Source organism: Oncorhynchus keta, chromosome 10 (genome assembly GCF_023373465.1).
Source record: "Oncorhynchus keta strain PuntledgeMale-10-30-2019 chromosome 10, Oket_V2, whole genome shotgun sequence".
NCBI lineage: Eukaryota > Metazoa > Chordata > Actinopteri > Salmoniformes > Salmonidae > Oncorhynchus > Oncorhynchus keta.
Genome location: NC_068430.1, coordinates 79892251 through 79919651, shown reverse-complemented (window position 1 = coordinate 79919651; position 27401 = coordinate 79892251). Strand labels below are relative to the sequence as shown.

The 27401-nt window shown below is 49.7% G+C and overlaps 1 protein-coding gene across 1 annotated transcript in view; it reads left to right on the top strand.

The window, feature by feature from the left end:
* Nucleotides 1-1778: 1778 nt before the first annotated feature.
* Nucleotides 1779-27401, top strand: part of LOC127931954 (coiled-coil and C2 domain-containing protein 1A-like) — a 26166-nt gene continuing 543 nt past the window's right edge. The window contains exons 1-13 of the mRNA XM_052526111.1: nt 1779-1962; nt 2507-2584; nt 2697-2813; nt 2937-3046; nt 3307-3534; nt 3812-4129; nt 13689-13862; nt 15065-15164; nt 15441-15613; nt 18970-19083; nt 20119-20177; nt 26003-26119; nt 26615-26688. Of these exons, the coding sequence (XP_052382071.1) occupies nt 2948-3046; nt 3307-3534; nt 3812-4129; nt 13689-13862; nt 15065-15164; nt 15441-15613; nt 18970-19083; nt 20119-20177; nt 26003-26119; nt 26615-26688 (1456 nt within the window). The 5' untranslated portion in view covers nt 1779-1962; nt 2507-2584; nt 2697-2813; nt 2937-2947. The remainder of the gene's footprint in view (nt 1963-2506; nt 2585-2696; nt 2814-2936; nt 3047-3306; nt 3535-3811; nt 4130-13688; nt 13863-15064; nt 15165-15440; nt 15614-18969; nt 19084-20118; nt 20178-26002; nt 26120-26614; nt 26689-27401) is intronic.

The following is a 27401-nucleotide window of genomic DNA, read 5'->3' as shown; positions in this document are numbered from 1 at the left end:
GTGGGGGGAAGCTAAGGAAACTCTGTGTCTTGATGTCTTCTTCTTCTCTACCCTCGTCATCTTTGACAGAGTACTCCACACTATGGTCATCCTGATTGGTTGGAACTGACTCCTCTGTGCCCGCCCCCTCCACAGCCCCTCCAATGGCTTGTTCTCCCTCAAAGCCAGTCACAACCGGACTTTCCTCCACTGGATCCCCTCTTGCTTGGGTGCAGTGGTATCTCCCGCTTTGTTAGCCTGCTGAGATGGATGAGTAGTACAGGCTGTCAGAGGGCAGTGGGGATCTTTAGGAGGAGAGGTGGTGTTTAACACTGTTCCCTCAGTGTCCTGCTGCACACAGCAGAGGAGGGGGAATCAGTTAGAACATAGCAACATTTGAATTGTAACTGACGAACGCTCAACCAGCAAATGGAGCTTCTGGTGGCTACCTGTTCTAGGTGTGAGGGCTGTGCTTCCACTGTCTCTCCAGAGGGGGCGCTCTCCTCTGACTCATCACTGCACTTTCTCTTCCTTGACCTGAGTGACCTCGGCTGGGGAGGTGTGAAACCTGGAGAGAAAACATCCACTTTATGCTAAGGAACTGTCCTTTCTTTCACACATACATAGCAAGCAAACGGGTGGACTGGCAACCTTTCACTTTGTTTTTCAGTATCTTGCCAGCAGCATAGCACCCTGCATCCCACTGCTGGTTGGCTTCTGAAGTAAAGCAGGGTTGGTCCTGAATGGGAGACCAGATGCTGCTAGAAGTAGTGTTAGAGGGCCAGTAGGAGGCACTCTTTCCTCTGGTCTAAAAAAATATTTGTCAGTGATTGGGGACATTGCCCTGTGTAGGGTGCTGTCTTTTGGATGGGTTGTTAAATGGGGTTCTGACTCTCTGTGGTCACTAAAAGATCCCATGGCACTTATTATAAGAGTAGAGGTGTTAACAAAGGTGTCTGGGGTAAATTCCCCATCTGGCCCTCGTACCATCATGGTCACCTAATCATCCCCAGCTTCCAATTGGCTCATTCATCCCTGTAACTATTTCCCAGGTTGTTGCTGTAACTGAGATGTGTGTTCTCAGTCGACTTACCTGGTTCAATTAAAATCTCAGATAAATTCAACGATGTTGGATGAACGTTTTATGTCCAGGTATTCACTTTAGGAATCAATGATTTCAGCCAATGAAAGCATTGGAGATCGTTAAGCCCCAATATACAGTTGATGTGAATTTAACGGGGTTATTTCAGTCTTACTTGTGGTTTGCTTTTGTTTTTTGGTCATCCTCCCAAGCTCGCTCTTCAAATGCTATGCAAAAACAAAACAGAGACAAAGTGTCAGTAGGGCTAAGTTAGCTAACAATGATTTGCCAATAATATCAGATTTCATGACACTGACAAAACATCTCATTCAAAACAAAGACAACTAGCCAATAACATCTATCTAGCTAACACTTTTGAATTTTGATGGGAGATCTTAGTTTCTCCTCAAGCTCTTGGTTTGGTCACAACTGTAGGTAGTTAGCCTACCTGGCAGTGCAGATCAAGACGGATTGTGAGTGGTCTCTCTTGCTAACTAGCTATCAAACGTTTAACACTCTCACTGAAACATATAGCTACAGTGCATACCAAGCACAACTGTCTTGCTAAGATTAAAACAAATCTAATATTCGGTGACGAATATAAGATTTTTTACATATAACTTTGACTGGACCTTACAGCTAGACACTTGTTAGAATATTTTTCAGCGATTTCTGGGCGTGTTCTTCAAACGCCGTAAAGCGAGGTAGTCGCGTTGCCAATGGTTACCCAATGCAGGAAGTAGGAAGTAGCCAATGTACACACCTTTTCGTGTTTTTAATAGCTCTCTAACTAGCAATACTTTATACGTGACTAGGGTTCTCTCGTATGTTTTCGAAATTATCAGTCGTCGTATGGACTAAGAAAGCGCTCAACATATGGTCCGTGGATAACGTATGACAAGGTAAAACAAAGCTTTTAGTGCCAATGTTTACAAATGACATGGAAAGCTAACGTTACCTTGTTAACAAGCTAACTATTACAAGTCAGAGCTGCTCGACATCGAATGAGGATAAACAACATTTGTGCCATGATTGATACTATGAATTTGCTGTTGATAGCTAGCTAACTGCTAACGTCACTGTACTCATTTGTTGCTAAGCTATTATATTATATTATAATTATATTATATTATTATATTATCATATATTATTATTATTATATTATTATTATATATTATATATTACTAAGCGTTGTCAGAGACTGACACAAAACGTGAGCAGTCAACGAATGTGTTATTAGCAGCCATGATATCAATGAAATGTATCCAACTAGCTAAATGCAGTGTAAATTCAACAAAGTCCTGTAGCTAGCTGTACATTTTTGTCTGCAAACACGTGTACGATAAAAGCTGAATGTAGCTAACTACTGGAACTATTTGCCACATGTTACATTTACATTTAAGGTCTTATCTTTGGTTCTACTGTGTTGTTGTCGTTGTGCCACAGGTCCGTTGACAAGGTTCTCTCCATGAGTCACAGTCGGAACCCCCGCCCAGGGGACAGGGGGCAGCGCGAGCCAAACAGGTAACGTCATTTTGATCATTGATTTGATAACTGTAAGTCAAGTTGTCATTGATAACACCAGTCATTTGTGTTTTCAATTCTCTTTCTTTCTCCCTCTCTTTGTCTCTCTAAGATGGGGCTGCTCCTGGATCTGTCTCCGGATGGAGGAGGAAATGAAAAAGAGCTGGAGGCGGAGCTACTGGCTCTGATGGGCGGGGCGGGTCCCAGGGGAAGAAAGGGACAGGAAAAGGTCATCATCATCATCATCCTCACCCATTATCTTCTCCCAATCTTGTTTGAAATAACTTCCACAGACCCTACCACTAGAACCGGGTTGATACCGTGTGTGTCTGACCCGCCTGCCTCTCCACAGCTCCAGTTCCCATGGCTGATATCGAGCGTATGGCGGCTCTGTGTATGAAGGACCTTGATGAGGATGATGATGATGGGGATGATGATCTGGAGGATGATGATGATCTCCTGGTATCCACCATGTTTACACTCCTCCTCTTCACACTTCTCATGTCCTTTATCTTCCTCCTATTGGTTGTTGTTTCATTCCCAATGGCAACACTTTTCCTGAAGTGTGTGTGTGTGTGTGTGTGTGTGTGTGTGTGTGTGTGTGTGTGTGTGTGTGTGTGTGTGTGTGTGTGTGTGTGTGTGTGTGTGTGTGTGTGTGTGTGTCTCTCTCTCTCCCTATCTGTGTGTGTTTTATGCATTTATGTGTCTTTATCCATCCCCAGGCTGAGCTGAATGAGGTTTTGGAGGACGATGATGATGAAGAGGTTCAGAAACCTGACACCACTCCAAGCTCTAACTCCACCCCCAGCTCCACCCCCAGCACTCCTAGTGGTGCAACCGGGCTGGAGGCCTGCCTGGCTGAACGCATTGACATGTACCAGACAGCCATCTCCAATGCTAATGCAGAGGGGGAGACCAGCAAGGCTCGCAGATACGACCGCGGATTGAAGGTGAGCCAGAGACCATGGGCTGGTTGTATGATGTGTCTCAGAGTAGGAGTGCTGATCTATGACCAGTTTCTCCCTTAAGATTATAATGAACAAGATTACTGGACAGGATGGACCTGATCCTAGATCAGCAATCCTATGAGACGCTTGATATATCTCCCCCTCCAGGAACATGAATTATCCCACACTCATCTAGCCATATGTAAACCTGTGATTCGACATGTGAAGGTCTACTTTTCCAGCCAGCTGAATTGTATGTTTGCTTGTTGTCTCCCCCTAGACGTTGCAGTCCATGATGACGTCAGCCAAGAAAGGAAAACCAATCAACGAAGAGGAAATCCCGCCTCCTGTCTCCACAGGTGGAAAGCCTGCCCCAGCCCCCGTGCAGCAGCCTAAACCAATCAAAGAACGGGGGCTGCCAACCCCAGTGCTGACGCCCTCCCCGTTCACCAATCAGAAGCCTCTGAGGGAGGCTCCGCCTGTTGCCCCGCCTCCTAAGCCCCGCCTCCTGGTCCCCCTCAGAAACACACTGCCGTTACCCCGGATACACCTGCTATCTCCCCCCTCACCCCCATTCAACCAGACGCACGGCACTCAGGTAGATCACACATACACCTTTTTGAAGACAGACACCAACCTGTAAATGTCACCGCAGTCCCCTAAGCACTGGAACATTCTGGTTGTTATATCATTCTCTCCTCCTCCTCTCTCTCTCTCCTCCTCTCTCTCTACCTCCTCTCTCTCTCTCTCCTCCTCTCTCTCTACCTCCTCTCTCTCTCCTCCTCTCTCTCTCCCTCTCTCTCTCTACCTCCTCTCTACCTCCTCCTCCTCCTCTCTCTCTCTGTAGAGTTGAAGCAGTGTGTTCTAAACAGACAGAGGGAGTATAAGCTGGCAGCCCTCCACGCCAAGCAGGGAGGAGAGTCAGAGCTGGCCAGACAACACTACCACATCGCCAAGGTACCCCACACACTAGGGGTTAATGGACCTCCACTAGGGGTTAATGGACCTCCACTAGGGGTTAATGGACCTCCACTAGGGGTTAATGGACCTCCACTAGGGGTTAAAGGACCTCCATGGACCTCCACTAGGGGTTAAAGGACCTCCACTAGGGGTTAATGGACCTCCACTAGGGGTTAAAGGACCTCCACTAGGGGTTAAAGGACCTCCACTAGGGGTTAAAGGACCTCCACTAGGGGTTAATGGACCTCCACTAGGGGTTAAAGGACCTCCACTAGGGGTTAAAGGACCTCCACTAGGGGTTAAAGGACCTCCACTAGGGGTTAAAGGACCTCCACTAGGGGTTAAAGGACCTCCACTAGGGGTTAATGGACCTCCACTAGGGGTTAAAGGACCTCCACTAGGGGTTAAAGGACCTCCACTAGGGGTTAAAGGACCTCCACTAGGGGTTAAAGGACCTCCACTATGGGCTAATGGACCTCCACTAGGGGTTAAAGGACCTCCACTGTGGGCTAATGGACCTCCACTAGGGGTTAAAGGACCTCCACTCCCGTAGGGGTTAAAGGACCTCCACTAGGGGTTAACGGACCTCCACTGGGGTTAAATGGACCTCCACTAGGGGTTAAATGGACCTCCACTAGGGGTTAAAATGGACCTCCACTAGGGGTTAAAGGACCTCCACTGGGGTTAATGGACCTCCACTAGGGGTTAAAGGACCTCCACTAGGGGTTAAAGGACCTCCACTAGGGGTTAAAGGACCTCCACTAGGGGTTAAAGGACCTCCACTAGGGGTTAACGGACCTCCACTAGGGGTTAAAGGACCTCCACTAGGGGTTAAAGGACCTCCACTAGGGGATAAAGGACCTCCACGGACCTCCACTAGGGGTTAAAGGATCTGACCTGCCTATACTGTGCCCCTTCTCTCTCTCTCTGTCCCTCGCTAGCTCGCTATGAAAGATTTGAGTGTTTGTGTACGGCAACCAATCATTCTCCTCCTATCTAAAAAATACTGAATCGTAGGAGTTGATTCCTAGCGAAATCGAATCGGGACACTCAGAAATGGAAGTTGACACCGGGGTCGAGGAATCCATTATTTTGAAGTTGACTCTCCACCACTAGGTCGTCATCGTTAACAGTGTCAGAAATGGCAGAGAAAGACAGGCAGCAGTGAGGTTAATAAAACCTCTAGGGGTTAAATGAGAAGGACACTCCACTTTCCCAGGTGGAATCCATGACTGTAATGGTGGGAAAAGGACCCCACTGTCATAGGGTTAAAGGACCTTTAATAGAAAATATCTCAAGTCACTCTGCAAAATACTACTTGAGTACTATCAAAGTAAACGTAAAAATCATTTCAAATTCCTTTATATTTAGGGGTTTTTTAAATGACCTCCCAGGGGCAATCTGACATCATTTACAAAGATGCATGTGGTTTAGTGACCTCCACTAGGGGTTAAAAGGATGAGAGGTTCTCTTGATAAGTGTGTGAATTGGACCAGTTTCCTGTCCTGCTAAGCATTCAAAGTGTAACAAAGTACTTTTAGGAGTCAGGGAAAATGGACCTAATTGTCTTTAGGGGTGTTGTAAAAGTAAACAAGGTGGTGTTCCTGTCTGACTAGATGCCAGCTGCTGCATTGCATCAACCAATAGCTGGTTACGTCATCGACTGCTCAGTCTGACATCAAGGCTGTGTAACATGATGTGTTTACTATATGTTCAACACCTATCCCAGTGGAGGCTGGTGAGGGAGGACGGCTCATAATAGGCCTGAAAACTAGCACATGGAATGGCATCAACACCTAGAAACCATGGGTGTCTGAATTTGGTACCATTCCACCTATTCTGCTCCAGTCATTACCACGGATCCTCCCCAGTTATGGTGCCACCAACCTCCTGTGACCTATCCAGCCATTGTGAGATCTGGCCATGTTGGCAATTGTTAACAGGAACACACCTGCCTGACTACTCTGCCCCCTCTCCACCTCTCTCTGTCTCTCTGTCCCTCTCCACCGCTATGAAAGATTTGACCTGTTTGTGTATTGAACCAATCATTCTCCTCTATCTAAAAATACAAACAAATCTTCAAATGAATCTTGAAAGACCCTAGGAGTTGATTCCACCTGCGAAATCGAATCGGGACACTCAGAAATGGAAGTCATGACACCGTCAGATAGCCAGGAAGCCATCTACCTCATTTGAAGTTGACCACTTTAGTGAGTCCACCACTCAGAGGCAGTCCCATGTTCTCTTGATAAGTGTGAGAAATGGCAGAGAACTGTCCAGCAGTCAAAGTGTAAAACCTTTTCTTAAAAAGAAGGACACGCACACACTTTCCCAGGTGGAATCCATGTTGTAATGGTGGGAAAAGGACCTGTCCCTCTCTGACTAAATGTAAAGATACTTTCAATTGAAAATATCTCAAGTCACACCACTACTTGAGTATGTTCAAAAGTCTGTAAAAACCACCACATTCATTCTCTCACTCAATGTGGTCTGATGTATTTGGTACCATCCTTTATATTTAGCAAAAATTTAATGTTTTTTCCAATGTACAGATAGCCAGGGCACAGTCTGACATCATTTACAAAAGATGCACCTGTGTTTAGTGAGTCCACCAGATCAGAGGCAGTAGGGATGACCAGGTTCTCTTGATAAGTGTGTGAATTGGACCAGTTTCCTGTCCTGCTAAGCATTCAAAGTGTAACAACCTCTACTTTTCACCTCCTCTCCTCTTCACCTCCCTCCTCAGGGAAAATGGAGTAAACCACCTCCATAATTGTCTTTAGGAATGTTCAGTGTTGTAAAAGTAAACCTGGTGTTCCTGTCTGACTAGATGCCAGCTGCTGCATTGCATCAACCACCTCCTCCCCGTAGCTCTGCCACCTCTTCACCTCCTCTCTCTCTCAAGTTGCTGTGTCACATGATGTGGTTAGCTGATATGTTCACCACCTATCCCAGTGGAGGCTGGTGAGGGAGGGACCTCCTAATGGCCTCCAACGGAGCACATGGAATGGCATCGAACCACCTAGAAACCATGGAAACCATGTGTCTGATGTATTTGGTACCATTCCACCTATTCTGCTCCAGTCATTACTGACCACCCCATCCTCCCCAGTTATCCCTGCCACCAACCTCCTGTGACCTATCCAGCCATTGTGAGATCTGGCATGTTGGCAATGTACAGGAACACACCCACCTGACACCTCTCCACCTCTTCACCACCTCTCCACCTCCTCTCCTCTCTCCTCTCCCCTCCTCCTCTCCCTCTTTCCACCACCTCTCCCTCTTCCACCCTCTCCTCTCCCTCTTCACCTCTTCCACCTCCTCTCCCTCTCCACCACCTCTTCACCTCCTCTCCCTCTCCACCACCTCCTCTCCCTCTCCACCTCCTCTCCCTCTCCACCACCTCTCCCTCCTCTCCCCTTCACCTCCTCTCCTCTCCACCACCTCTCCACCACCTCCACCTCACTCCACTCCACCTCCACCCTCTCTCTCCCCTCTCTCACCTCCTCTCCCTCTCCACCATCTCTCCCTTTATCCACCTCCTCTCCCTCTCCACCACCTCTCCACCCCTCCTCTCCACCATCTCTCCCTCTCCACCATCCTCCCTCACCTCCTCTCCCTCTCCACCTCTCCACCTCCTCTCCACCACCTCTCCCTCTCCTCCTCTTCTCCTCTTCCCCCTCCACCTCCTCTCCCTCTCCACCCCTCTCCACCTCCTCTCCCTCTCCACCACCTCTTCACCTCCTCCTCTCCCTCCACCTCCTCTCCCTCTCCACCACCTCTCCACCACCTCCCTCCCACCACCTCTTCACCTCCTCTCCCTCTCCACCTCCTCTCACCACTCCTCTCCACCTCCTCTTCACCTCCTCTCCTCCACCACCTCTTCACCTCCCTCCCTCTCCCCTCCCACCTCTTCACCTCCTCTCCCTCTCCACCACCTCTTCACCACCTCCTCTCCCTCTCCACCACCTCTTCACCTCCTCCCCTCTCCACCTCCTCCTCTCCACCTCTCCACCTCCTCTCCCTCTCCACCACCTCTTCACCTCTCTCCCTCTCCACCACCTCTTCACCTCCTCTCCCTCTCCACCACCTCTCACCTCCTCTCCCCTCCACCTCACCTCCTCTCCCTCTCCACCACCTCTCCTCTCTCTCCACCACCTCTCTCTCTCTCCACTCACCTCCTCCACCTCTCCCTCCCACCTCCTCTCCCTCTCCACCTCCCTCTCTCCCTCTCCACCACCTCTCCACCTCCTCTCCCTCTCCACCACCTCTCCCACTCCACCTCTCTCTCTCCTCTCTCCACCTCCTCTTCCCTCCCCATCTCCCTCTCCACCACCTCTCCCCTCCTCCTCTCCCTCTCCACCTCTTCTCCCCTCTCCACCTCCTCTCCCTCTCCACCACCTCTCACCTCCTCTCCCTCTCCACCACCTCTCCACCTCCTCTCCCTCTTCCACCTCCTCCCTCTCTCCACCACCTCTCACTCTCTCTCCTCTCTTCACCTCCTCTCCCTCTCCTCTCCCTCTCCACCTCTTCACCTCCTCTCCCTCTCCACCACCTCCTCTCCACCTCCTCCTCCCTCTCCACCACCTCTCCACCCCTCTCCTCTCCACCACTCCACCACCTCTTCACCTCCTCTCCCTCTCTCCACCTCTCCACCTCCTCTCCCCTCTCCACCTCCTCTCCTTGTTCACCCCCTCTTCACCTCCTATCCCTCTCCACCACCTCTTCACCTCCTCTCCCTCTCCACCTCCTCTCACCTCCTCTCCCTCTCCCACCCACCTCTCCACCTCCACCACCTCTCCACCTCCACCCCCTCTCCCTCTTCCCTCTCCTATGACTCTCCCTCTCCACCACTCTCCCTGCTCCACCACCTCTTCACCTCCTCTCCCCTCTTCACCTCCTCTCCCTCTCCACCCTCCCCTCTCCCTCTCCACCTCCTCTCCCTCTTCATAGTCTCACCTCCTCTCCCTCTCCAGACCTCTCCACCTCCTCTCCCCTCTCCACCCACCCTCTCTCCCTCTCCACCACCTCTTCACCTCCTCTCCTCTCCACCACCTCTTCTTCCCCTCTTCACCTCCTCTCCCTCTCCACCACCTTCTTCACCTCTTCACCTCCCTCCTCTCCACCTCTTCACCTCCTCTCCCTCTCCAACCTCTCCCTCCTCTCCCTCTCCACCACCTCTTCCACCTCCTCTCCTCTCCACCACCTCTCACCTCCTTCTGCTCCACCTCTCTCCCTCTCCACCACCTTCCCCCCCTCTTCACCTCCTCTCCCTCTCACCACCTCTTCCTCAGGAGATCTCTCCCTCTCTACCTCCTCTTCAGTCCTCTCCCTCTCCCACCACCTCTTCACCTCCTCTCCCTCTCCACCTCCTCTTCACCTCCTCTCTCCTCTCCTCCCACTTCTCCTCTCCACCACCTCTCACCACCTCTCCCTCTCCACCACCTCTCCACCTCCACCTCCTTCTCTCTATCCTATCCCTCTCTCCCCTCCTCTCAAGGGGGACCTCTCCCTCTCCACCACCCTCCTTGTACAGAAACTAGACCCAGTAGTAGGGTTGGACAGTGGACCTCAGCTCTCTACCTCCCCCTCCCTCCAGTGGACTCAGCCTTTATCAGTGAGACCCTTTTATTCCTATATAGTGCACTACTAGGGCCTATAGGCTTCCATTTGAAACTCATCCTAAAGACCTGCTAGAGACTAGAAGACCAGGGTCTGTATTCATAGTGTCAGTCTCATCCCTAAAGACCTACTAGAGACTAGAAGACCAGGGTCTGTATTCATGTGTCAGTCTCATCCCCAAAGACCTGCTAGAGACTAGAAGACCAGGGTCTATATTCAACTAGTGTCAGTCTCATCCCCAGAGAAGACCTACTAGTGTCAGCTCACTACCTGCCCTCCACCAGGGTCTGTATTCATAGTGTCAGTCTCACTAGGGGACCTCTAGGGTCCAAAAGTGTCAGTCTCATCCTAAAGACCTGCTAGAGACTAGAAGACCAGGGTCTGTATTCATAGTGTCTCAGTCTCATCCCAAAAGACCTGCTAGAGACTAGAAGACCAGGGTCTATATTCATAGTGTCAGTCTCATCCCTAAGACCTGCTAGAGACTAGAAGACCAGAGGTCTATATTCATAGTGTCTCAGTCTCATCCCCAAAGACCTGCTAGAGACTAGAAGACCAGGGTCTATATTCATAGTGTCAGTCTCATCCCTAAAGACCTGCTAGAGACTAGAAGACCAGGGTCTGTATTCATAGTGTCTCAGTCTCATCCCCCAAAGACTGCTAGAGCTAGGACCAGGGTCTATATGTCATAGTGTCAGTCTCATCCCTAAAGACCTGCTAGAAGACCAGGGTCTATATTCATAGTGTCTCAGTCTCTGAGAAGTGTTGATCTGTGAGACAGTTTTATTCTGCCAGTCACAAAGAAAAGAGGACATGGGGAAGGGTCTGATTCTAGATCAGGACTCTAGAGGCTAGAAGACAAAGGGTCCCCATTCATAGGCCCTCTCATCCCTAAAGACCTTAGAGACTTCTCACCACCCTCTCTATGTAAGGAGATGAGTGATGTTGTTCAGCTCCTCCCCAGGTCTTTCCCTCCAAAGAGGACATGGGGAAGCTCCCCGATGGATCAGGATATATACCAATGTGTAATGCTCCCATCTGGGAGTCTGACCTCCATCAACCAATGTGTAGCTCCCATCTGGTTGATGCAACAGCCATTTTCTCTCATCAGGTGGCTCCTCAGGAGATGCGTGTGTGTGTGTGTGTGTGTGTGTGTGTGTGTCCCTGTTTGTGAGACAGCCTCCCAGCCCCAGGCAGTGTAACAGGGGAAAGCGTTACAGCATAATGATGGAACCTCCAAAAGCTGCAGCAGAGGGGCCAAAGTGGGAAAGGCACGCATGCACCAGCGCATCACTCAATGTAACACACATTAAAGGAATGACTGATGGTTCCTCTACACATGTACACACACACACACTTTGTGTGTGTGTGTGTGTGTGTGTGTTTGTGAGACACACACACACACACACACACACACACACACAATGACAGGAGGGGCCATCAAACGTGGTGGTTCACACACACACACACCACACATCAAAGAAATGACTGGTGGTTCACGTACACACACACACACACACACACACACACACACACACACACACACACACACACACACACACACACACACACACAATGGAACTCCAAAAGTTCCATGCTTTTGACAGCAGAAACGTCTCACACACACACTGTAATGTATACCTTTGGATATATCGTAAATGTTTTCTGTGTGTGTGTGTGTGTGGTACCCTCTACAGAAAACTTTGTTTGCAATACCAGGATGCCATCAGGTCTCATAAGGCTGGACGCCCAGTTGGCTGATCTCCTGCCACCAGGTAACCTGCATTTAACTGCAGCTTTTATCATCTACAGTGTGGAGAACAAGTATTTGATACTGCACTACTGATTTTGTGTTTTAATCAAAGCATGTGTAGTCTGTAATTTTAATCATAGGTCATCTTCAACTGTGCACGGAATCTGCTAAAACTCCAGAAAATCACATTGTTTCATTTTGTTTTTAGAATCACATTGTTTTGCAGGTGTTCCTATACATGTTTGAGGTCTAAAGATTGCTAACTTAAGTTTTAAAGACCTGTACAGAAACCAGGGTTGTTTCAATTGTTTGATGTTTCTGTTTCAGTTTTTCCCTTTTAGTTCACGAAAGGTTTGACACACTGCAGCAGTGTACATTCTGCAAACCTCTCTAAACGTTTGCCGTACAGCGTGTTTGTTCTCATCGTGTACGCCGTAGCCTCAGGAGATGCAGTGGTTTGCTCCTCCCCAGCGTGTCCAGGCCCCCCCTGCAGCTCCCCTTGTAGCGTGTGCCGACTCGCACACATAATATTAATGTAATGATGGATGTATATAAAAGGTGTTTGTAAAGGCGTGTCACCTCCATAGCGTGTTTGTAGCGTGTACCCGTAGCGTGTTTGTACGCGTCATTTTGTAGCGTGGCGTGCGTGTTTGTAGCGTGTGTGCCGTGTGCGTGTTTGTAGCGTGTACCCGTGTGTGTTTGTAGCGTGTACGCCCTCCAGCCCCAGGCGTGTTTGTGAAGCGTTTTAGCAGAGGATGGACAGATACAAAGCTGCAGCGTGTTTGTAGCGTGTACGCCGTAGCGTGTTTGTAGCGTGTACTCCACATCAAAGTGTTGGTGTACTCCGCGTGTACGCCGTAGCGCGTTTGTAGCGTGTACGCCGTAGCGTGTTTGTGGCGTGTACGCCGTACACGTGTTTGTAGCGTGTTCACGTACTCCGTGACGTGTTTGTAGCGTGTACTCCGTGTACGTACACGTGTTTGTACACACGTGTACACCGTGAAAAAGCGTGTTTGTATGCGTGTACTCGTGGCGTGTACACCGTAATGCGTGTTTGTATAGCGTGTAATGTTTTCGTGTTTGTGTGTGTGTAGCGTGTTTGTGTGCGTGTATGTAACGTGGATGCCATCAGGTCCGTAGCGTGTTTGTAGCGTGTCTCCCTGTACCACCAGGTAGCGTGTTTTAACTGCGTGTATCATCTACAGTGGGGAGAACGTGTTTGTACACCTGATTTGTAGGTTTTCCTACTTACAAAGCGTAGCGTGTTTGTAATCGTGTACACTTCAACTGTAGCGTGTTTGTCAGCGTTTTTGTAGTCGTGTACAGCCGTCTTTGATACAGGCGTGTTTGTAACCTTTGTATGCGTGTACGCAGCGTGTTTGTGCGTGTACCGTTTGTAGCGTGTTTGTAGCGTGTACCCTACCGTAGCGTGTTTTGTGTCGCCGGAGCGTGTACACCGTAGCGTGTTTGTAGCGTGTACACCGTAGCGTGTTTGTAGCGTGTACACCGTAGCGTGTTTGTAGCGTTTGTACACCGTAGCGTGTTTGTAGCGTGTACGCGTAGCGTGTTTGTAGCGTGTACACCATAGCGTGTTTGTAGCGTGTTTGTAGCGTGTACACCGTAGCGTGTTTGTAGCGTGTACACCGTAGCGTGTTTGTAGCATGTTTGTAGCATGTTTGTAGCGTGTTTGTAGCGTGTTTGTAGCGTGTACACAGTAGCGTGTTTGTAGCGTGTTTGTAGCACGTGTGTTTGTAGCGTGTACACCGTAGCGTGTCTGTAGCGTGTTTGTAGCGTGTTTGTGTTTGTAGCGTGTACACCGTAGCGTGGTTTTGTTCTGTGTTTACTATGTACTGTGTTGTTGTGGCCCAGGCTGTCCTCCGCTGCAGGGCTCAGAGAGCAGCCAGCAGAACTTCATGGGCGTCCTGGAGACGGCCATGAAACTGTTTGTCAGGACGCAGACGCAGAGGACGAGGACGGAACAGGGGAATTGGCCAAGGTAACCACCATGACCTATTATACTGATACTGATGATGTCATGAGATTTCTTGACTCTCAAGATTGTTCTGGAAAGTGGGAAAATATGGATGCTATGTCCTGGACACGCAGAACAGGGAGTATGTTCATGCTTACAATATTTAACTTCCGTTCACTTAACTCTCTCTCGTCTCTCTCTCGTCCCCACGTCTCTCTCTCTTTCTCTTCTCTCTCTATCTCTCTCTGTGGCCCAGGCTCTCTCTCTCTCTCTCTCTCTCGTCTCTCTCTCTCTCTCTCTCTCTCTCTCTCTCTGATCGTTTCCGTCTCTCTCTCTCTCTCTGTCTCTCTCGTCTCTCTCTCTGTCTCTCTCGTCTCTCTCTCTGTCTCTCTCTATCTCTCTCGTCTCTCTCTAACTCTCTCTCGTCTCTCTCTGTCTCTCTCGTCTGTCTCTCGTCTCTCTCTGTCTCTCGTATCTCTCTCTCTATCTATCTCTCTCTGTCTCTATATCTCTCTCTCTCGTCTCTCTCTCTCTCGTCTCTCGTATCTCTCTCTCTCGTCTCTCTCGTCTCTCTCTGTCTCTCTCTCTCTCTCTCTGTCTCTCTCTCGTCTCTCTCTCTCTGTCTCTCTCTGTCTCTCTCGTCTCTCTCGTCTCTCTCTCTCTCGTCTCTCGTCTCTCTCTGTCTCTCGTCTCTCTCTCTCTCTCGTATCTCTCTCTCTCGTCTCTCTCTGTCTCTCGTCTCTCTGTCTCTCGTCTCTCTCTCTCTCGTCTCTCTCTCTCTCTCTCTCTCTGTCTCTCGTATCTCTCGTCTCTCTCTCTCTCTCTCTCTCTCTGTCTCTCGTATCTCTCTCTCTCGTATCTCTCTCTCTCTCTCTGTCTCTCTCTCTCTCTCGTCTCTCGTCTCTCTCTCTCTCGTCTCTCTGTCTCTCTCTCTGTCTCTCTCTCTCTCTCTCTCTCTCTCTCTGTCTCTCTCTCTCTCTCTCTCTGTCTCTCTCTCTCTCTGTCTCTCTCTCTCTCTCTGTCTCTCTCTCTCTCTGTCTCTCTGTCTCTCTGTCTCTCGTCTCTCTCTGTCTCTCGTCTCTCTCTCTCTCGTCTCTCTCTGTCTCTCTCTGTCTCTCTCGTCTCTCTCTGTCTCTCTCTCTCTCTCTTGTCTCTCTCTCTCTCTCTCTCTCTCTCTCTCTCTCTCTCTCTCTCTCTCTCTGTCTCTCTCTCGTCCCCCCCTCCAGCCTGCAGTGGGAGCTCCAGTCCAGAAAGGCAAAGCCCCCACCCCTCCCACACCAGGTTCCGGAGGCAACACAACACAGGGCTCCAGACTGGGGCTTAAAGGTGTGTGTGTGTGTGTGTGTGTGTGTGTGTGTGTGTGTGTGTGTGTGTGTGTGTGTGTGTGTGTGTGTGTGTGTGTGTGTGTGCACATATTCATCGATGTGTTATATTCATCCCTTGACGTGAACAAATTCATTCTCCCATTGACACCTCGACATTAGCTACTCTGTCTCCCTACACACACACACACACACACACACATTTCCCTCTCCCCCTCCCTCACACATACATCCACATCCTGACTCCCTCCCCCCTGTGACGTCCCTTCCTGTGGTGCAGCCCAGCAGCAGTTGGACTTCCTGTTGCTGCGGCGCCAGGCGTTCGTCCGCGCGGCGCTGCGTTCTAAACAGATGAAGGACATGCAGGGAGCGGCGGTCCATCTCCGACACGCTAAAGGACTGGACCAGATGATCAGCGCCACCAAGGGAGGCCTGCCTGTAGACATCACCAAGGTGGAGGCTTTACTCCTCACACTGTAGTTCTGCAACACGAGGAGGACTGTGGGTGTTGAGGGCAGGGGGAGGGAGAGGAGGGAGGCCTGCCTGTAGACATCACCAAGGTGGAGGCTTTTACTCCTCACACTGTAGTTCTGCAACACGAGGAGGACTGTGGGTGTTAAGGAGGGCAGGGGGAGGGAGGGCTGCCTGTAGACATCACCAAGGTGGAGGCTTTTACTCCTCACACTGTAGTTCTGCAACACGAGGAGGACTGTGGGTGTTAAGGAGGGCAGGGGGAGGGAGAGGAGGGAGGCCTGCCTGTAGACATCACCAAGGTGGAGGCTTTTACTCCTCACACTGTAGTTCTGCAACACGAGGAGGACTGTGGGTGTTAAGGAGGGCAGGAGGAGGGAGGCCTGCCTGTAGACATCACCAAGGTGGAGGCTTTTACTCCTCACACTGTAGTTCTGCAACACGAGGAGGACTGTGGGTGTTGAGGGCAGGGGGAGGGAGAGGAGGGAGGCCTGCCTGTAGACATCACCAAGGTGGAGGCTTTTACTACTCACACTGTAGTTCTGCAACACGAGGAGGACTGTGGGTGTTAAGGAGGGCAGGGGGAGGGAGAGGAGGGAGGCCTGCCTGTAGACATCACCAAGGTGGAGGCTTTTACTCCTCACACTGTAGTTCTGCAACACGAGGAGGACTGTGGGTGTTGAGGGCAGGGGGAGGGAGAGGAGGGAGGCCTGCCTGTAGACATCACCAAGGTGGAGGCTTTTACTCCTCACACTGTAGTTCTGCAACACGAGGAGGACTGTGGGTGTTAAGGAGGGCAGGGGAGGGGAGGAGGAGGGAGGGGTGTTTAAAGGGAGGGGGCAGGGGGAGGAGAGGGAGGGAGGCTGTAGACATCACCCAAGGTGGAGGCTTTTACTCCTCACACTGTAGTTCTGCAACACGAGGAGGACTGTGGGTGTTAAGGAGGGCAGGGGGAGGGAGGAGGAGGGAGGCCTGCCTGTAGACATCACCAAGGTGGAGGCTTTTACTCCTCACACTGTAGTTCTGCAACACGAGGAGGACTGTGGGTGTTAAGGAGGGCAGGAGGGGAGAGGAGGGAGGCCTGCCTGTAGACATCACCAAGGTGGAGGCTTTTGCTCCTCACACTGTAGTTCTGCAACACGAGGAGGACTGTGGGTGTTAAGGAGGGAGGGGAGGGGAGGGAGGCCTGCCTAGACATCACCAAGGTGGAGGCTTTTACTCCTCACACTGTAGTTCTGCAACACTGAGGAGGACTGTGGGTGTTAAGGAGGGCAGGGGGAGGGAGAGGAGGGAGGCCTGCCTGTAGACATCACCAAGGTGGAGGCTTTTACTCCTCACACTGTAGTTCTGCAACACGAGGAGGACTGTGGGTGTTAAGGAGGACTGTTTCCCTGCCTGTGTCACCAAGGTGGAGGCTCCTGCTTTTTTACTCTCACACTGTAGTTCTGCAACACGAGGAGGACTGTGGGTGTTAAGGGCAGGGGAGGGAGAGGAGGGAGGCCTGCCTGTAGACATCACCAAGGTGGAGGCTTTACTCCTCACACTGTAGTTCTGCAACACGAGGAGGACTGTGGGTGTTAAGGAGGGCAGGGGGAGGGAGAGGAGGGAGGCCTGCCTGTAGACATCACCAAGGTGGAGGCTTTACTCCTCACACTGTAGTTCTGCAACACGAGGAGGACTGTGGGTGTTAAGGAGGGCAGGGGAGGGAGAGGAGGGAGGCCTGCCTGTAGACATCACCAAGGTGGAGGCTTTACTCCACACTGTAGTTCTGCAACACGAGGAGGATTGTGGGTGTTAAGGAGGGCAGGGGGAGGAGAGGAGGGAGGCCTGCCTGTAGACATCACCAAGGTGGAGGCTTTTACTCCTCACACTGTAGTTCTGCAGCACGAGGAGAGGACTCCTTTCCTTGGGGGAGGCCTGTGGTGTGGAGGAGGAACATTAGTGGAGGGTGTGTGTGGGGAGGGTGACCTGGGAGCCCCCTGTGGAGGGGGGAGGGAAAGGAGGAACATTGAGACTGCAGGACTTTTCACAGATGGAGAGGACTATCTCACACCTGTGTGTGTGTGTGTGTGTGTGTGTGTGTGTGTGTGTGTGTGTGTTGTTTATGTGTTATAATCTCCTGCTGTTGACTTTCACACCCCTCTCTCTATCTCACCTGTGTCCTGTCCCCCTGTCTTGTGTTTGTGTGTGTGTACATGTCTCCTTTATGTGTTAAATTCATCCTCTTGACATTACAATTTCCCCCTGTCTCCCTCCCCTGTCCCCCCTGTCTCCTCTCCCCCTCTCCCCCTGTCTCCTCTCCCCCTCTCTCCTGTCTCCTCTCTCCTCTCCCCTGTCTCCTCTCTCCTGTCTCCTCTCCCCTGTCTCTCTCCCCCTGTCTCCTCTCCCCCTCTCCTCCCCCCTGTCTCCTCCTCTCCCCCCTGTCTCCTCTCCCCTGTCTCCTCTCCCCCTCCCCCTGTCTCCTCTCCCCCTGTCTCCTCTCCCCCTGTCTCCTCTCCCCTGTCTCCTCTCCCCCTGTCTCCTCTCCCCTGTCTCCTCTCCCCCTGTCTCCTCTCCCCTGTCTCCTCTCCTCTGTCTCCTCTCCCCCCCCCTGTCTCCTCTCCCCTGTCTCCTCTCCTCCTGTCTCCTCTCCTCCTGTCTCCTCTCCTCCTGTCTCCTCTCTCCTGTCTCCTCTCTCCTGTCTCCTCTCCCTCCTGTCTCCTCTCCCCCCTGTCTCCTCTCTCCTGTCCCTGTCTCCTGTCTCCTCTCCTGTCTCCTCTCCCCTGTCTCCCCTCCCCCTGTCTCCTCTCCCCATGTCTACTCTCCCCCTCTACTCTCCCCTGTCTCCTCTCTCCTGTCTCCTCTCCCCCTCCCCCTGTCTCCCCTGTCTCCCTCCCCCTCTCTCCTGTCTCCTCTCTCCTGTCTCCTCTCCCCCTCCCCTTGTTCCTCTCCCCCTGTCCCCCTGTCTCCTCTCCCCTGTCTCCTCTCCCCTCCCCCCTGTCTCCTCTCCCCTCTCTCCTGTCTCCTCTCCCCCTCTCCCTGTCTCCTCTCTCCCCCTCCTCTCCCCTGTCTCCTGTCTCCTCTCCCCCTCTCTCCTGTCTCCTCTCTCCTGTCTCCTCTCTCCTGTCTCCTCTCCCCCTCTCTCCTGTCTCCTGTCTCCTCTCTCCTCTCCTCCTTCCTCCTGTCTCCCCTCTCCTGTCTCCTCTCTCTCATGTCTCCTCTCCCCCTCCCCTCTCGTCTCCCCTTCCACTCCTCTCTCTGACTCAGAAGGGTTAGGTTAAATACGGAAGACACATTTTTGGTTGAAAGCGTTCCGTTGTACAACTGACTCGGTATCCCGTTTCCGTTTCCCCCCACAGGTCCCCAGTGCTCCAGTCAGTGAGGAGGACTACTCTCTGGCTCGGTCTCGCTCCTCTCCTCGCTCCTCAGAGCAATACAACAGCCTCATGGAGCTCCTCCGACAGCAGCACCAGGTTATAACACTCTTATAACAACTCTTACTGCATTAACATGGAGCTCCTCTGACAGCAGCACCAGGTTATAACACTCTTATGACAACTCTTACTGCATTAACATGGAGCTCCTCCGACAGCAGCACCAGGTTATAACACTCTTATAACAACTCTTACTGCATTAACATGGAGCTCCTCCGACAGCAGCACCAGGTTATAACACTCTTATAACAACTCTTACTGCATTAACATGGAGCTCCTCCGACAGCAGCACCAGGTTATAACACTCTTATAACAACTCTTACTGCATTAACATGGAGCTCCTCCGACAGCAGCACCAGGTTATAACACTCTTATAACAACTCTTACTGCATTAACATGGAGCTCCTCCGACAGCAGCACCAGGTTATAACACTCTTATGACAACTCTTACTGCATTAACATGGAGCTCCTCCGACAGCAGCACCAGGTTATAACACTCTTATAACAACTTATTAAGCAGCCCACCCCTTCGACATATTGGAATATATTTAAAACAATATATTTATATAGCACCGCACCAACAATAAAACAATATACACACACACACACACACACACACACACACACACACACACACACACACACACACACACACACACACACACACACACACACACACCACACACATACACACACATACATACATACATACATACATATAGTACCAGTCAAAAGTTTGGACAGCTTCTCATTCCAAGCTGTGATCATATATAAAATATATTTAGATTTGTTTAACACTTTTTTTGGTTACTACATGATTCCATATGTTGTATTTCATATTTTGATGTCTTCACTATTATTCTACAATGTAGAAAATAGTAAAAATAAAGAAAAACCCTGGAATGAGCAGGTGTGTCCAAACCTTTGACTGGTACTGTGTGTGTGTCTATATCATCAGTTATAATAGATTCAGAACAACCGAGCAGGTTTTGACTGGTACTGTGTGTGTGTCTATAATAGATTCAGAACATGTTGATAGTACATTAATAACACAGGATGTGTTTCTCTCTACAGAAATGTCTGGGCTACTCCCAGCAGTTCACTCACATGGGAAGTGTGGCCGAGACCTCCAGGTTAGTGGCAACACGTGTGTGTGTGTGTGTGTGTGTGTGATCTACCTCGTTCCCACACTGCTCAGAGACACAATCATTAGGATCAGGTGTGAACACCACACAGTATGTAGAGATCTACCTCGTTCCTCCCACCCCTGCTCAGAAACACTCTGCTCAGAGATACACAATCATTAGGATCAGGTGTGGCCGTTTAGAGGGTGTGGCCAATGGAGTCGTAGTCAATTAGTAGGTGTGGTCAATTAGGTCGTTAGTAGGTGTGGTCAATTAGGAGTCGTAGTCAATTAGTAGGTGTGGTCAATTTTGGGTGAAAATGGTACTCCAAAAAAATCTAGTGTATGACCACCCTACCAACATGCCTGGTGATATAGACATTCAACCCACCAACGTGGCCTGGTGATATAGACATGTGGGTTTTGCCAACGTGGCCTGGTGATATAGACATTCAACCACCAACATGGCTGGTGATATAGACATTCAACCCTGCCAACGTGGCCTGGTGATATAGACATTCAACCCACCAACGTGGCTGGTGATATAGACATTCAACCCACCAACATGGCTGGTGATATAGACATTCAACCCACCAACGTGGCCTGGTGATATAGACATTCAACCCTGCCAACGTGGCTGGTGATATAGACATTCAACCCACCAACGTGGCTGGTGATATAGACATTCAACGTGGCTGGTGATATAGACATTCAACCCACCAACGTGGCTGGTGATATAGACATTCAACCCACCAACGTGGCTGGTGATATAGACATTCAACCCACCAACATGGCTGGTGATATAGACATTCAACCCACCAACGTGGCTGGTGATATAGACATTCAACCCACCAACGTGGCTGGTGATATAGACATTCAACCCACCAACATGGCTGGTGATATAGACATTCAACCCACCAACATGGCTGGTGATATAGACATTCAACCCACCAACATGGCTGGTGATATAGACATTCAACCCACCAACGTGGCTGGTGATATAGACATTCAACCCACCAACATGGCTGGTGATATAGACATTCAACCCACCAACGTGGCTGGTGATATAGACATTCAACCCACCAACGTGGCTGGTGATATAGACATTCAACCCACCAACGTGGCTGGTGATATAGACATTCAACCCACCAACGTGGCTGGTGATATAGACATTCAACCCACCAACGTGGCCTGGTGATATAGACATTCAACCCACCAACGTGGCTGGTGATATAGACATTCAACCCACCAACGTGGCTGGTGATATAGACATTCAACCCACCAACGTGGCTGGTGATATAGACATTCAACCCACCAACGTGGCTGGTGATATAGACATTCAACCCACCAACGTGGCTGGTGATATAGACATTCAACCCACCAACGTGGCTGGTGATATAGACATTCAACCCACCAACGTGGCTGGTGATATAGACATTCAACCCACCAACGTGGCCTGGTGATATAGACATTCAACCCACCAACGTGGCTGGTGATATAGACATTCAACCCACCAACGTGGCTGGTGATATAGACATTCAACCCACCAACGTGGCTGGTGATATAGACATTCAACCCACCAACATGGCTGGTGATATAGACATTCAACCCACCAACGTGGCTGGTGATATAGACATTCAACCCACCAACGTGGCTGGTGATATAGACATTCAACCCACCAACGTGGCTGGTGATATAGACATTCAACCCACCAACGTGGCTGGTGATATAGACATTCAACCCACCAACGTGGCTGGTGATATAGACATTCAACCCACCAACGTGGCTGGTGATATAGACATTCAACCCACCAACGTGGCTGGTGATATAGACATTCAACCCACCAACATGGCTGGTGATATAGACATTCAACCCACCAACGTGGCTGGTGATATAGACATTCAACCCACCAACGTGGCTGGTGATATAGACATTCAACCCACCAACGTGGCTGGTGATATAGACATTCAACCCACCAACATGGCTGGTGATATAGACATTCAACCCACCAACATGGCTGGTGATATAGACATTCAACCCACCAACATGGCTGGTGATATAGACATTCAACCCACCAACATGGCTGGTGATATAGACATTCAACCCACCAACGTGGCTGGTGATATAGACATTCAACCCACCAACGTGGCTGGTGATATAGACATTCAACCCACCAACGTGGCTGGTGATATAGACATTCAACCCACCAACGTGGCTGGTGATATAGACATTCAACCCACCAACGTGGCTGGTGATATAGACATTCAACCCACCAACGTGGCTGGTGATATAGACATTCAACCCACCAACGTGGCTGGTGATATAGACATTCAACCCACCAACGTGGCTGGTGATATAGACATTCAACCCACCAACGTGGCTGGTGATATAGACATTCAACCCACCAACGTGGCTGGTGATATAGACATTCAACCCACCAACGTGGCTGGTGATATAGACATTCAACCCACCAACGTGGCTGGTGATATAGACATTCAACCCACCAACGTGGCTGGTGATATAGACATTCAACCCACCAACGTGGCTGGTGATATAGACATTCAACCCACCAACGTGGCTGGTGATATAGACATTCAACCCACCAACGTGGCTGGTGATATAGACACAACCCACCAACGTGGCTGGTGATATAGACATTCAACCCACCAACGTGGCTGGTGATATAGACATTCAACCCACCAACGTGGCTGGTGATATAGACATTCAACCCACCAACGTGGCTGGTGATATAGACATTCAACCCACCAACGTGGCTGGTGATATAGACATTCAACCCTGCACCAACGTGGCTGGTGATATAGACATTCAACCCACCAACGTGGCTGGTGATATAGACATTCAACCCACCAACGTGGCTGGTGGATAGACATTCAACCCACCAACGTGGCTGGTGATATAGACATTCAACCCACCAACGTGGCTGGTGATATAGACATTCAACCCACCAACGTGGCTGGTGATATAGACATTCAACCCACCAACGTGGCTGGTGATATAGACATTCAACCCACCAACGTGGCTGGTGATATAGACTTTCAACCCACCAACGTGGCTGGTGATATAGACATTCAACCCACCAACGTGGCTGGTGATATAGACATTCAACCCACCAACGTGGCTGGTGATATAGACATTCAACCCACCAACGTGGCTGGTGATATAGACATTCAACCCACCAACGTGGCTGGTGATATAGACATTCAACCCACCAACGTGGCTGGTGATATAGACATTCAACCCACCAACGTGGCTGGTGATATAGACATTCAACCCACCAACGTGGCTGGTGATATAGACATTCAACCCACCAACGTGGCTGGTGATATAGACATTCAACCCACCAACATGGCTGGTGATATAGACATTCAACCCACCAACGTGGCTGGTGACATTCAACCCACCAACGTGGCCTGGTGATATAGACATTCAACCCACCAACGTGGCTGGTGATATAGACATTCATTCCTGCCAACGTGGCTGGTGATATAGACATTCAACCCACCAACGTGGCTGGTGATATAGACATTCAACCCACCAACATGGCTGGTGATATAGACATTCAACCCACCAACATGGCTGGTGATATAGACATTCAACCCACCAACATGGCTGGTGATATAGACATTCAACCCACCAACGTGGCTGGTGATATAGACATTCAACCCACCAACGTGGCTGGTGATATAGACATTCAACCCACCAACGTGGCCTGGTGATATAGACATTCAACCCACCAACATGGCTGGTGATATAGACATTCAACCCACCAACATGGCTGGTGATATAGACATTCAACCCACCAACGTGGCTGGTGATATAGACATTCAACCCACCAACATGGCTGGTGATATAGACATTCAACCCACCAACGTGGCTGGTGATATAGACATTCAACCCACCAACGTGGCTGGTGATATAGACATTCAACCCACCAACATGGCTGGTGATATAGACATTCAACCCACCAACGTGGCTGGTGATATAGACATTCAACCCACCAACATGGCTGGTGATATAGACATTCAACCCACCAACGTGGCCTGGTGATATAGACATTCAACCCACCAACGTGGCTGGTGATATAGACATTCATTCCTGCCAACGTGGCTGGTGATATAGACATTCAACCCACCAACGTGGCTGGTGATATAGACATTCAACCCACCAACATGGCTGGTGATATAGACATTCAACCCACCAACGTGGCTGGTGATATAGACATTCAACCCACCAACGTGGCTGGTGATATAGACATTCAACCCACCAACATGGCTGGTGATATAGACATTCAACCCACCAACGTGGCTGGTGATATAGACATTCAACCCACCAACGTGGCCTGGTGATATAGACATTCAACCCACCAACGTGGCTGGTGATATAGACATTCAACCCACCAACGTGGCTGGTGATATAGACATTCAACCCACCAACATGGCTGGTGATATAGACATTCAACCCACCAACGTGGCCTGGTGATATAGACATTCAACCCACCAACATGGCTGGTGATATAGACATTCAACCCACCAACGTGGCCTGGTGATATAGACATTCAACCCACCAACATGGCTGGTGATATAGACATTCAACCCACCAACGTGGCCTGGTGATATAGACATTCAACCCACCAACATGGCTGGTGATATAGACATTCAACCCACCAACATGGCTGGTGATATAGACATTCAACCCACCAACGTGGCTGGTGATATAGACATTCAACCCACCAACGTGGCTGGTGATATAGACATTCAACCCACCAACATGGCTGGTGATATAGACATTCAACCCACCAACGTGGCTGGTGATATAGACATTCAACCCACCAACGTGGCCTGGTGATATAGACATTCAACCCACCAACGTGGCTGGTGATATAGACATTCAACCCTGCCAACGTGGCTGGTGATATAGACATTCAACCCACCAACATGGCTGGTGATATAGACATTCAACCCACCAACGTGGCCTGGTGATATAGACATTCAACCCTGCCAACGTGGCTGGTGATATAGACATTCAACCCACCAACGTGGCTGGTGATATAGACATTCAACGTGGCTGGTGATATAGACATTCAACCCACCAACATGGCTGGTGATATAGACATTCAACCCACCAACGTGGCCTGGTGATATAGACATTCAACCCACCAACGTGGCTGGTGATATAGACATTCAACCCACCAACATGGCTGGTGATATAGACATTCAACCCACCAACGTGGCTGGTGATATAGACATTCAACCCACCAACGTGGCTGGTGATATAGACATTCAACCCACCAACATGGCTGGTGATATAGACATTCAACCCACCAACGTGGCTGGTGATATAGACATTCAACCCACCAACGTGGCTGGTGATATAGACATTCAACCCACCAACGTGGCTGGTGATATAGACATTCAACCCTGCCAACGTGGCTGGTGGAGTAGACATTCAACCCACCAACATGGCTGGTGATATAGACATTCAACCCACCAACGTGGCTGGTGATATAGACATTCAACCCACCAACGTGGCTGGTGATATAGACATTCAACCCACCAACGTGGCTGGTGATATAGACATTCAACCCACCAACGTGGCTGGTGATATAGACATTCAACCCACCAACGACAACATCTACCTCCATTTGGCGGGTGTGAGCCCTGTGTGTGTGTGTGTGTGTGTGTGTGTGTGTGTGTGTGTGTGTGTGTGTGTGTGTGTGTGTGTGTGTGTGTGTGTGTGTGTGTGTGTGTGTGTGTGTGTGTGTGTGTGTGTGTGTGTGTGTGTGTGTGTAATGTGCGTGTGTGTTGCTCTTGTCAGGTTTGAGAAGCTGGCAGAGGAGTGTATGCAGAACATTGAGGTGCTGAAGATGGCCCACGCCAAGGGCCAACCTGTCCCCAAATACCACACTGAGGAGAGGACCTTCAACACTGTCAAGTACTATACTGTTACTACCATATTAATACCATACTGAGGACCTTCAACACGGTCAAGTACTATACTGTTACTACCATATTAATACCATACTGAGGACCTTCAACACTGTCAAGTACTATACTGTTACTACCATATTAATACCACACTGAGGATCTTCAACACTGTCAAGTACTAAACTGTTACTACCATATTAATACCACACTGAGGACCTTCAACACTGTCAAGTACTATACTGTTACTACCATATTAATACCACACTGAGGACCTTCAACACTGTCAAGTACTAAACTGTTACTACCATATTAATACCACACTGAGGACCTTCAACACTGTCAAGTACTATACTGTTACTACCATATTAATACCACACTGAGGACCTTCAACACTGTCAAGTCAAAATGATATTATACAATTAACATTCATATGAAAATACATCTCTGACACACACATATATACAAAGCAGGAGGAAAGTGATCTGTCTTCTGTCTGTTGTAGAATGTATCCTGACCTGACAGCCAATGAGATGACGCTGTACATCGTGAAGGGCATCAATCTACCTGCTCCCTCAGGTGTGTTGTTTTGAACTTTATATGCCTCCTTCTGACCCCTCTCTGCTGACCCCTCTCTACTGACCCCTCTCTACTGACCCCTCTCTACTGACCCCTCTCTGCTGACCCCTCTCTCCTGATCCCCTTCTCTTCTGAATCGCTCTCTCTTCTGATGTCTCTCTTCTGATCTCTGTCTCTCTTCTGATCCTCTCTCTCTCTTCTGATGTCTCTCTTCTGATGTCTCTCTCTCTCTTCTGATGTCTCTCTCTCTCTTCTGATGTCTCTCTCTCTTCTGATGTCTCTCTCTCTCTTCTGATCTCTCTCTCTCTCTTCTGATATCTCTCTCTCTCTTCTGATATCTCTCTCTCTCTTCTGATCTCTCTCTCTCTCTTCTGATCTATCTCTCTCTCTTCTGATCTCTCTCTCTCTCTTCTGATCTCTCTCTCTCTCTTCTGATCTCTCTCTCTCTCTTCTGATCTCTCTCTCTCTCTTCTGATCTCTCTCTCTCTTCTGATATCTCTCTCTCTCTCTTCTGATCCTCTCTCTCTCTTCTGATCCTCTCTCTCTCTCTTCTGATATCTCTCTCTCTCTTCTGATCTATCTCTCTCTCTTCTGATCTCTCTCTCTCTTCTGATATCTCTCTCTCTTCTGATCCTCTCTCTCTCTCTTCTGATCCTCTCTCTCTCTTCTGATCTCTCTCTCTCTCTTCTGATCTCTCTCTCTCTCTTCTGATC